The sequence below is a fragment of the Panicum virgatum genome, chromosome 7N (assembly GCF_016808335.1).
Source record: "Panicum virgatum strain AP13 chromosome 7N, P.virgatum_v5, whole genome shotgun sequence".
Lineage (NCBI taxonomy): Eukaryota > Viridiplantae > Streptophyta > Magnoliopsida > Poales > Poaceae > Panicum > Panicum virgatum.
Window position 1 is genome coordinate 24,490,355 of NC_053151.1, and position 12,718 is coordinate 24,503,072.

The 12,718-nt window shown below is 47.9% G+C and overlaps 1 protein-coding gene across 1 annotated transcript; it reads right to left on the bottom strand.

The window, feature by feature from the left end:
- Positions 1–9,841: 9,841 nt before the first annotated feature.
- LOC120684018 (endoglucanase A-like) lies at positions 9,842–10,645 on the bottom strand. Its single transcript, XM_039966103.1, has 2 exons — positions 10,410–10,645; positions 9,842–10,241 (listed from the first exon to the last, which is right to left on the bottom strand). Exons 1-2 carry the CDS (start codon positions 10,593–10,595, stop codon positions 10,023–10,025), a joined length of 405 nt encoding a protein of 134 aa, XP_039822037.1. The 5' UTR covers positions 10,596–10,645; the 3' UTR covers positions 9,842–10,022.
- Between the last annotated feature and the right edge of the window lie 2,073 nt (positions 10,646–12,718).

Here is a 12,718-nt window from a genome sequence, read left to right on the forward strand (position 1 = left end):
AAGGTAAAAGCTGAAAGACTGAAACGAACAAACGAGCTGATGAATCTCTAAAAATCAATTGCTCCAATCTAAAGCTAACTGTCACCATAATCAACAAGAATCTTGAGATTGATATATAGAAAGCCACTCCATATGTATGTATTTCTTTTTCGTCCACCACTCAAAGAATCAAATGACATATACAGCCATATGTGGCGAGTCAGCCAGAGATAACCTTGAGCCTAGAAAGACATGTTTCACCATAAGGAACGAATCCAACCTACGCCCAGACGCCCAGTTTGCTAGCTAGTGGCCATGGCACCTTGCTAGCTACAGACCCCTCATCACCGATCACCAAAATAGAAACGGCGCCATTCCAAGGGTGTTGCGTACGGAGGAGGGGTTTTGCTCTACAAAATCTTAAGGTTGCTCAAGTTTGAACTATAAATTCATCAATATAATTCCGATCCGGTGATCTGGATCATGCATGACACTTCTGTTGGGGGTATGTAGGTCATAATAAGAGATACTCCAATTTCAAGCATGTAATTACGAAAGCGTCGCTGTATATGTATGGTCCTACTGATAAGCATGTCCAATCATAGCAATCATCAAGGACCACCCGCGCATCTATATCTGCACAAACACGTAAACATGGAAAGGGGCAGGCAGAGCGCATGTGTAGCGAGTTAAGACGGCTGGACAGCGGACGATCGCACGCACCCACGCAAACTCCACAAGCAACCTCTCTCGCTGTACCTGTGTCTGGTACACAATTGGCACTTTAGCCGGGTCCCATGCACGTAAAACTGAAAGGAGAAAAACCCAAAGCAACAAGACAACTATTTTATAAAGCAAAAAAGGGGCAAAAATAAGTATCCAATGCACACTACTAGAAAAAGAGCTCTTAGCACCGGTTGGAAACAAGCTTAGGTACCGGTTTTTCAACCAGTGCCCCCAAAGTGAGACCAATACGATCTGGCTTTGACACCGGGTAAATCACCCGGTATCTAAAGCCACCTTTGGTACCGGTTGGAATTCCAACCGGTACCAAAGGCAGCTACGCCCGTAAGGCAGCTACGCCCGTTCCCTCTCATCATCTCCCGTTCTGTTGTTTGCACTCTCTCCCATTCCCCTCCCATCCTCCACTAGCATCCCATCCTCTACTTGCAGTAGAGATTCATTCAAAAGAATCAACAACAAAATATTGAATTGATCCCAAAAAAATACTCATAGATCCGACAAATCATTCAAAAAATCGTTCACAATCTATAATCCCACGTGCATCTCTATTTAAAAAAATAAGAAAAAAAAAGAAACAATGCCCCCGGTCCGGGACCTCCATGAGCAGCCAGTCCCTCCTCATGTCCTCCGGCAGCGCCATGAGTGACCTGAACTGGCGGTCGTCGCGGACGAGCGCGCTGTAGGCTCGCAGCAGGTCGGCGCGGGTCAGGTGGGGTCGGATCGCCTTGAGCGCGTTGTAGATCTCCCGTGGGAGAGCGGCCGCCACCCCGTCCGCGCTCGTCATCACCAGCCTGCAAGGAAGAAGAAGACGAGGAACGGTTGGCGAACCATCACCGGCGACGGAGTGGCCCATGGCCCGACTGACCGAATCGAGCTCGAGCACGAACCTGTCGGCGGCCGCCAACGCCGACCCCGAGTTCGAAGCGGAAGCGGCGCGGGTCCAGGTCGAGCCGGCCGCGGGGGGCGGCGCCGGGCGCCCGGACGAGCGGAGGAGGCATGGCGGCGCGCGCGAACGGAGGAGCTCCGCCTCCGCGCGCCGGGTGCGTGCCCGGGAGCTCGAGCGGACGAGGCGCGACGTGCGTGAACGGAGGAGCTCCGCCTCCGCGCGCTGGGAGCTCGAGCTGCGGGTCCTCCACGTCCGACGACGAGCCCGAGGAGGAGTCGTCCCCCGTCGGCCCGCGCGCCCCTCCGCGACGGCGGCGGCGCCCCGCTCGGCTCTCTCCGCGGCGGCGGCGGCCGGCTCCCGCGGTGGCGGCGCCCCCCGCGCCCCTCTCCGCGGCCGCGGGAGATAAGGTGGGAGAGATGAGAGGTAGAGAATGAGAGATGAGAGAGACGAGAGAATGAGAGATCGATGTGAGAGATGAATGGACAGCGACTTAAAATATCGCGGATGCAAAGTGGGCGGCCATGTTTTGGTGCCGGGCAATTATTTCAACCGGTGCCAAAAGATGTGTTTTCAATTGCCACCAACCGGTACCTATATCTAAGGCATGCATTGACACCGGGTTATGGCGTGACCCGGTACCAATGTCTGCACCAATAGCACCGGGTCGTGCCTCCACCCGGTGCCATTGATGCATCGACCATTTGGTACCGGCTCATAGCATTACCCGGTTCCTTTGTCAGTGCATTGGCACCGGTTTGTGCCGTGGCGCATCTTGCCAGCGCTCGGCGCAGGCTAATAGTACCGGCTAGTGTTGCAGCCGGTGCTGATGCCTTATATTAATACCGGTTCAAACAACAAGTGGTACTTTTGGCCTGGATCTTTGGCCTATTTTCTAGTAGTGGCATATGGGGTGGATCGAGGTTGTTGTGCCGGCGTGTACTATTCCTGCAGCTAAAGTTTTCTCTATCTAGGACCTCGTTTAGTTGCTTTGTCTAAAGCTTTTGAAAGAGAATCTTTTCATATTTGTACTATTAAATATGGACTAATCACAAAATTAATTACAAAACTCGTCTATAAACTACGAGACATTTAGGTGGTCTAGGTGGCTGGGATACTATGCCCTTATTTTTAGAGGCGATTTTTTTCGTCGACACTTGATACGACATGCATGTGTCCAAACATTGATGTGATTGATGTGTAAAGTTTTTTACTAGCAACTAAACTAGACCCTAGTCTAGTTAACGGACAAGTTGTTGTACCGTTCGTCCATACTTCTCAAGGGATGGATTAGATAGATATACAGTGACGACGGTTTAAATTTTTCCTCTTGCGAGTGAACACACGTTGCAAAATGCATGGAGTGAGTGTACGTTTGTGTTGTGTCCTCTTGAGAGGCCGGTGTATTTATTAATTTGTGATTATCTGAAGTTAGTATAATGATGTGGATCATAAGAGGCGAGGCTAAATAAAATCCGTCTCTGGCGGCTATCATAAGAGATGCGAAAAGTTCGCGTATTCGATGTCTTTGCATGATAGATGTATGTTTAGACATGGATTTTGCCACCTCTAAGTGCCTCTGGAGGCGTTTCTAATAAGATATGTTGGCCTAAAGCTTACACATGTACAGCACATTCAGGGAGCCTGTTTTTTTTTCCCCTATAGTTAATTGATTAGGTGGGTTTATGATTAATTAGAGTGCACTTCAATTAATTTGGGTGTGAACAAACATGGTAAGTACATCGCCATCGATCGCCGCCGTACTATCAAGGTAGTAGCTTAGGGAGGAGATAGAGCTAGCTAGCTAGTAGCTGATAGATTCAGCAAGCGAAGCTACTAGCCAAGCCAGCAGCTGGATGGGATATTTGTGCGACGACTGTCTTTGGCAAGTAAACCAATCAATGTGACAATGTGAGGCCAATGCGTGCGCAATGCATGCTTGTACACAAAGGTATACCACTATAGCCGCACAGTACCTGGGGTTTTCCTAGATTTAATGGCGTTGATGTTTCTTGGATTTTTGTAAAGCGATGCGTATTTATGCCTGATGTTGATAGAAATACATGGATTCTTCGAGTTAAGCGCTAAGTGTCTAGTACAAACATCACAAAGGGGGGCGCCTTAGGATGGAAGTACGTCACCGTGCCAAAAGTGATTAGGTATAGACGTATAGTGGTTACGTGTCTAAGCCTCCATGTAACTTTACATATTAGTATAGTACCAAAAAAGTGTAAATTTGCATGTCCACTCTTCCTCAAATTGCAACACACACATACATGTGCCGTGTCAGACTCTTGAGCGGTTACGTCTTTTCTTCAATATATGTTGATCCGTCAAATCACTTTAAGAGATAAATTAATCTTGGTATAGCTAGTCTGTGTGCACAATTAACATATACTTACTAGCCTATCAACTTGTGCTCCCGCACAAGCTAATTAGAATTAATATAAAAATAATATTTATAGCTAATAATTATAATTATCTATATCATACTCTCTTTCATCTATTAGATATTCTAACACATACTATAAAATATATATTTATCATTATCTAGTTGCAATAAATTTCATTGAATTGATATTCTTATCTATCTCTTCCATCATATATACATAAATACATGATGACACATATCGTGGGTAGTATTATTATATAAACAATAACTTAAATAACATATTAATGATGATAGAAATAGCAATTTAGAATTTTTATTGGTGCACTTTAATATTTTATTATTATTATAAAATTATATTTAGATTTAGAGGTTGCTTTAACTTTTAATAATGACATGATTGGTATAATTTATATGCAAATTTAGGAGGTTATTTGCATTATTTTTAATGGCATAAGTTGATAATTACATGAAGATTATGGGGTTACTTTATATTTTTGTATAAATGGTAGATGTGGATAATTTAGATACATGTTTAGCGGGTTACTTTACTCTATTTTCATAATAATAGAGGTGGGTAAGTTATCAGGAAAGATAACAGATCCAATGATTATTATGATTAGAGTTGCCTGATTATTGTGGCTGGATGTTTCTGTTTTTTGTGGGAATTTCTAGATTTTTTTTGTTTTTTAGAGTGTTCGTTTAGGATTCTAGATGGCTTCATGTGTAGTTTTTAAAATGACTTTCCAATTAATAATAATTAATTGTAAAATAGCTCGGGGGTGTACACGGAGATGCCGGGTCGTGTCGTGTAGCCAGGAAGATTTAGTCACCCGATAACATGATCATCAAAGTCAACCGGGTCAGGGCTTCAACGTGTCTCCATGATTTTGAGCGGTCGCGCGTTAAGACTGATATGATCAACTCAACCCGTGCGGCGTAATTTGACCTCCACTGGCCGGTGACGTGGAAGTACTACACTACTACTAGATGACTGGAGTTAGTTGATCAGCGTTGTCCTGGTCAGTTGATTAACCAGAATGATTTGATCAGAGGGGCGTGCGAGGTGCTAACTCTCGATCGAGCCAAGACGACGTACACGTGTGCGGCCAAGGACGAAGCTGGCCCGGCGGGTTGCGTGCGACGCGGGCGAGCAGGCACGCGGTCGATGATCAGGGGAGGGGAGGGACGACCAATCGAGTGCGGTCAAAGCTGCTTTGACGCCACGCCCGGATCAAAGTTCAACTCACAGCCAGGCCGACCGGCTGCGGCGGCAGGGTCGGGTTCGGCGGCTACCATGCGATGCGAGCGAGGTGTGAGCTAGCTTCTCCGGCCGTAAAGGCGGCATGGACGGCTCCGATGCGTCCATCGTGTGACAATCTCGCCCGTTGATTTTATTGCCATGTAAACAGGATCATGGATTTATTGTGGTAATTTTTTTCATTACCACGATATATACTGTTTCTTCTAAACGCAAGTTTTCGTAGAAAAATGCAATTATATATAGATTAACATATATAATAAATTTTAAAGTAGTAGGGTTTTAACAATAGCTTTATACCGGTCATCATGACATCAGCTGGAGGCAAGCACATACGGATGCTACAGCATCCTGTCACGACGGTCCAACACATTTGTTTTGCTCTCTTCCTCGGCCGGTCCAACTCTTACCAGCAGACCTGGCCCAGGCTCGAAGATTCTGATGAGTCCCCGTTTTCCCTTGTTCATGGCACTCCAATTATTGGCGCGCGTCTGGCAGGTCTCTGGAAGCCATAGCGGACTCGCTCTTCAAGCTCTAGTCAAACACTCTTTGTCTTTGTAAATATATGGCAAATTGACGAAAATGACGTCGTTGCATCTTGAAACAATACAAACGGTGTCAATTCGTTTGACAAAAAACCCCTCACAATCGCACGGCTGTATCTTGAGATCGACGACCGCGGCGGCAAACAGACAGGGACTCAACAGCCCCTGAAGCAAGGAGAAGTCAGCATACTCGTTCGTTAATCTTTGCTTATATTATCCGCAGAAGCATAGGAGGACCATATATAACAACTAACCTCATCACTGTTTTTACCAACTGGTGAAAAAAAATCTGAAATTTTCATCCAGATATATATGATCGTGACTGACGTCGATCGACCTGCTAGCTACATGTAACAATTAATAATAAGCTCGCGCATGATTAGCACGAGAGATAGAGAAAATGTAAAGATGCTTAAACTAGATAGAGCCAGGCGAATATATATGCAAGAAGTCCAAGCAAGCAAAGACATGATGATCAGCGTCCACGAAGCTGCCTGCGTCCAATTCGTCGTCGATTCTGAAGTGACCATGCGTGTATATCAATCCATGTATAGCGCGCGAGCACACACCACAACTGAAAACTGAGTATTCGTTGGTGGACATTAGTAACAGACCAAGACACAAACTGGTAATAAATGTCACCCTTTAGAACTGCTAGCATTTTGGCCCATACTAATAAAATAACGTGGCCATTTGGTACCGGTCACTGACACCACCCGATACTAAAAAAATAACATTTAGTACCGGTCGGTGTCTTGGTCAGGCCCGTTTTTAGCCTCGTACGGCCGTGCGACCGCACAAGCCCCCAAATTTCAAGGGCTCCCAAAATATAATGAGTATACTAGGTATAGTTATATAGTAGTGAAAGTGATCGGGTGCTCTAGCCTAAGAGGGGGAGGTGGTGAATTAGGCACTAATAAAAACTTTGACATATGGCTCCAACTAGTTTGCACAAAACTTAAACTAAAACATGCTATCTAGATGTGCAACTAGGTTGTTCTAGTGTGAAACCCCTATCCCAAAAGAGTTTAGTAACTTATATCCTTTCCTATCAAGAAACTATTCTATGAAAGTAAAGGCACACAAAAGCTTAGTAAGAAATGCGGAAGCTTAATGAGCGGGATAGGAGATAGCAAACTCTTGACGCGGGTGTTTATCCCGTGGTTCGATTAGCCACAAAGGCACACCTACATCCACGTTGTTGTAGCACTCACTAAGAGTATTGCTACTCGACCACCAAGTCTCTTCCGTGAACACAATCACGGTCACTTTGGCCCCGGGTTCCACTAAGGAGCTTCCCCACAAAGGATGGAGGTCTTCACGTCCCCCGCACAAAGATGTCGTCGCCGCTCCACACCAAGTCGGAGGGTCGATGACGTTGCCGGCGAGCTTCACGCTCCAAGGTGCCGGCGCACCACGCTCTTATTTTGGTTCGCTAATGAACCACAACACAAAGGCTCGAAGCCTTGCAATCTCACTCACTAAGAGCTAATCCTTTACACAACACTCTCAAAGTGTGCTAAGGGCTAAGGATATGATCTTGATGCTTTTGTATGGCTTGGAGATGTTCTTGGGTGTGTGTGGGATGTCCAGCAACTCCAGCAATCATCAAATGGCCGGGGTGAGGCATATATATAGGCCACCAAGTTTTGTAGCCGTTGCTCCAACGGTCAGCAGAAAATCTGCGTATCATCGGATGAACCGATACCTCTAGCAGGGGTAGCGTCGGTTCATCCGGTCACTCTAAGATACGAAGTAGTCGTTGAACTTCTGACTGCTGACACAGTGACCACCGGTTGAACCGATGCTTGCCCGTCGGTTAAACCGGTCACTCACAGCCTTCTTCTCTTCTGCTGACGTCAATGCACCGACGCAATACTCCGATGCACCGTCGGTTGAACTGGTGCTGAAGAAACTTCTCTTGAGCACTTGACATCGTCTCTGGTACACAGTACGCCCAATGCACCGATGCCCTTTCTTGGACCGTCGGTTCAACCGGTGCCTATAGGCTGACTTGGCTTCGATTCCCTCCTGCACCAAAGATCATAGCGTCGGTTCTTCCGACAAGCGTCGGATGCACCGATGCTTAGGCATCGGTTCTTCCGGTGCTCCTGATCCGAAGAGCTTTCAGGGCGATGCCCTGAGACCCGCGAGGGGCGGCTCCCCCTCGACCCCCGTCCGCTAACCGGGTAGCGGAACCCCTGTAGGGGCGGCCCTTCGGGTCATGGTACGCCTATCTTCTCTTTCTTTTTGTCATCACTTAAACCTAAAAACCTGAGAATGATCATCTTAACAATCATATTAGTCCAAGTGTTGTGTTATCATTCGATCACCAAAATCACTCGAAATGGCATAAATGGTGCCATGTTCGTTTCAAGAAGTCTTTATTTTAGTTGTCTTTTGGCCTAATACGAAACAAACTCTGGCCCAAATATGCCATAGAAGAGGAAACATGCCGCTCGATTGTTGTCTTTCGATCCAATCCGCAGACTGCAACGCTATCATTTCCGCTTCTGCCGTCACCGCTCGCCAGTCATGATGTGAGTCGCGACATCTGCACTTCTGCCTTCTAGACTTTGCTAGGCACTCGCAGGCTGCAGCAACCGAGCGGCGATCGAGTGATGCAATGCCCAGGCGTCCCGCTCGCGAGTGGCCTGGTGCCCTGGCTGGTTCGGTGGCTGTGTCTGTTACTAGGGGCCCAATTCATAGTTTCGCCAGATTTGCCGGTACGGCCCTGGTCTTGGCCTGGTAATAAATAGTCATTCATAGGTTACTTCAAAAGAAAAGTATCTCCTAACTAGTCAAAGTGCTCTATAGGTGGGATGGTAAGGAAGGTTTGTGTGAGGTCGGAGGTCATGATTTTGAATCCCAAGGACCGCGCATGAGCATATTACACGTGAAATTCACGTGACTTGTGCCTTTGTGCATGTGCGGTGACCTCCTGGCTGTTCCTTAATTTTTGTCTTTATTTTTAAGCACAAAACCATTTAGTACCTATCGGTGTTAATAATCTCTTTAGTGCCGGGTATTTTGGCCGGTACTAAATTCAAACACATTTAGTACCGACCAATCAGTACTTAGCGCCCGACCGATACTAACCGAGGGTACGGTTTCGGTCTAGTACTAATGCCCGGTTCTCTAGCTGTGCACATAGGAGGAGGAAAATTGCCTCTCTAGCTAGTCTCTAGATGTTGTCAAGGGAAACAAACTACAGCGTACGCTGCTCGCACGGCGCCGCGAGAGCGACCGGTCGGCCGGCCGGTCGACCGGGGCGGAGTTGTATGTGCAGCCGGCAGCCAGCAGACGACGACGAGTCGCATCGCATGCACGGCGGCGGCCGTAGCTTGGCAGACACGCATGCTTTGCTGGCTGGTGAACGCCAGACACGTACGGGCGCAGCTGGCATGGATGCTAAGCACACGCCAAGGCCAATGAAGCTACCAGCAGCAGGACTCCGATTGATCGATCCTGCATGGAAGTCACGCACGAGAGAGAGAGAGATTAGTTTAATTAGGTTTATTATTTAGTTTTGATGTAATTAAGCATGCAGCAGGGTGCGTGTGCGCCCTCGTGTTGCGTTTGGTAACTGCTACTTGGCTTGCTTGCAAAGGTACGTACCCCGCACTACGGGAGACCCCCTTTGCCGTGTGCCAGGGGCACACGGTAAAGCCTCAAAAGCTCACGGCAAACTCTTTGCCGTGTGCCGCACATGGCAAAGCGCACACGGCAACTAGAGATCGGCAAAGTTGGCCTTTGCCGTGTGATATATATTGGGCACACGGCAAAGGGTTTGCCGTGTGCAACTATTGAACCACGGCAAAAAAAGTTGCCACCCAGAAACGATGACGTTGCCAGTCCTTTGCCGTATGCCCTGCTGGCGTGGCACACGGCAAAGTTCAAATCTTTGTCGTGTGCCATGGTTTTTGCACACGGCAAAGATTGGCACCTTTGCCGTGTGCCATGGTTTTTGCACACGGCAAAGGTGCCGGAACCAATTTTTTTTGATTATTACGTATATGGTACCCTCAGAAAATCATATATATCATAATGATTATTCCATGTATCCGAATAAGCATCACAGGCATTTGATACACACATACAAATAAAGTCTTGTTTCGTTCATCGAGAACCACAAGTACTGGTCGAGTTCATACAAGTTCATACAAATCAAGTTCAAACAAATCCATAAAAATGGTACAAAACAAGTCCATACAACATAACTCACGGGCCCGACGGCGGTGGCGGCGGTGCCGGGTGCTGCGGCCACATCTGCGGGGGCGGCCATGTAGGCGTCTGCGACCAACCTGGCTGCTGCTGCTGCTGAATCCAAGCCACCCATTGAGGCGGTGGCCATACAAACTGCTGAGGCTGCTGAGTCTGCTGCACCTGAGGCGAGAAGTCAGGATTCACTGGCCCATCATTGGATGCCACCGACTGATTCTGCATATAAGCGAATATATATTGAGTTACATAAGAATGAAACTACAAGCATTAGCCTAAGTTCTAAGTCATTGTAGATGTATCATAAGATATTATTTTTAAGTAAATCTAGGTTAATGCTAAGTCACTAAGACATTCCGAAACTCGATAGGAGTCAAAACCACTTACGGTAGGAGGAGTTTCTGCACGACGAACAAGTGGGGCCGGAGGGAATTGTGGAGGCAAAACACCCATCGCCGAGCCCAGGCTTTGCATAAATGTTAGAGCTTGATCCAATTTTTGCTGGATGTCGTCCCGCTCGGCCCTCCACCTCTCCTCTGCCGCCTCCTGCCGTGCTTGGAAGGCTGCTTCCATCTGGGCCTAAAGGATTTGATCCCAGGGTTAGAATTCAAAGTGAACATATGTAAAAATGGAGGAACGACGGATGAAACAGAAATAACCTTGGCAGCCTCAATCTGAGTCTGTGCAGTGTCTGGCCGTGGGCGTATGGCAGGGCTTGAGCGGGTACTCCTGGCTTGAGCCGGTGCCGGCGGGGCAGCGCGGCGCGGCGAGCCGGGGCCGTTGGCCGTGGAGCGGGGTGGCACGGCGGGGTGGCGGGGCAGTGGCGCGATGGGGCGTGGCGCGGCGGGGAGGTGCGGCGACGGCGCGGCCAGCCGGGGTGGCGCGACGGGACGGGGCGTGGCGCGGGGCGGGGCGGGGCGAGATGGCACGGCGGGGTGGCGTGGCGCGGCGGAGCGGTGTGGCGCGGGGCGGGGCGAGGCGGTCGGGACGAGCGTGTGGTCGGGAGGCGCGCGGTCGGGACGAGCTCGATTTGGATAAGGGCAAGGTGCCCTTTTTGCCGTGTGCCCCCGATCTAGCACACGGCAAAAAGGGAAGGTTTGTCGTGTGTCCCCGATCTGGCACACGGCAAACATGCCACGTCGGCGACGCTGAGTTTACCGTGTGCCTCCTGCAGGGCACACGACAAACCAACGATCTCTTTTTTTTTGTTCCAATATTTTTCCTATAAGTTCATGTTTGTAAATTTTGTTTGTCACATTTTGTCCCTTTGACAAAGTTTCTTTGATTCTTTGCCAAAGTTAATCTTTTCTGGTTTTATGTAATACAAAACATTATTTCATGCACTTTTAGCTCAAATTCAATATATATCACATGAGATTATTTAGTTGCAAAATAAATTGGTAATTACCAAACTGATCCAAAAAATAACCAAAACTTGGCATGAAATCAACTAAGTGATGGTTTGCCAATAGGAAAAATTTGAAAGTCAACACGCATTTCGTTGCAAACATTGAGTTCAAATGGTAAAGACTTAGTTACAAATATACGGAACCTCTATAGAGATGTTCCGATTTCTAACATCTGTACTGAAAACTTGTGCAAAACTTTCCCAAATTTTTACCATAGCGTCCATGCATGAAATCATAATACCATGACAAGTTTTATAATTTTCAAAATTCATTTGCTTTTAATAAAAATTTAAAACAATTCTTCGAACGTTTGTGCTCATGTGTCGTGAACAAGATCTTCATAACTTACTTTTGTTTTAGGCATATATCCTCACATTGTACTCGATAACATGAATATGATTTTTTGATGCACTATATTCCACTATTTAATAAACTCCCAGTTCAATCACCAAGAAATTCGATTAATGAAACTAAAGTACTAAATATGGCAAACTTCATGTGAAATATAGCAAAATTTAAAATGAAGTAACATACATTATATGTGTCTAGCAGAAAAATTTTGGAGGGCAAATTCAAATTTTTTCCCACATGTTTGCCGTGTGCTCCACTAAGGCACACGGCAAAACGTGTGTTTACCGAGTGTTTGATTTTTGGCACACGGCAAACGCACGTGTTTGCCGTGTGCCAAACTTTCACCGTGTGTTTCCTCTGCTGGCTCACGTCAAAGAAGCAAGGATGCCGTGTGCCTGGAGTTTGCCGTGCGTTTTGGAGAGTGACACACGGCAAAAAATTCGTTTGCCGTGTGCCTGTCGGTACCCTGCAACTGGGGTACCCACTCCTACTGTGCCAAGACTTGCGTAGTTATCCCTAACTACGCCCTAAGGAGCTGAGCAGCCGGACCCCTGGGGTCCGACTCCATCTCACCGGACCAACGGTCCCGGACCCGCTTCCCGCTCGGGGACGGGTCCGGTGTCACCACGTGTCCTAGAGGTGGAAATGCTCAGTACTTGTGGCCGCGGACCCGGACCCCTGCAGGTGGGTCCGGGACCTCCACATGCCTATCCGGACCCCCGTGAGCTCTCGGCTCAGCTAGCTGATCGGGAGGGGTCCGGAGCCGCCGCGTGTCACGCAGACGCGGGCGCGGGCGCAAGCCTTCCGCTGGAAGCTCCCTCACCCACCCGCATTAAGTGCGAGTGGTCGAGGCAGGCTCTGTTGCCTCTGGGCACGGGGCAGCTTTTGTTAGTCCACACTGTGGATCGCCAGTTACCGAGGCGGCTCGTCAGTTAC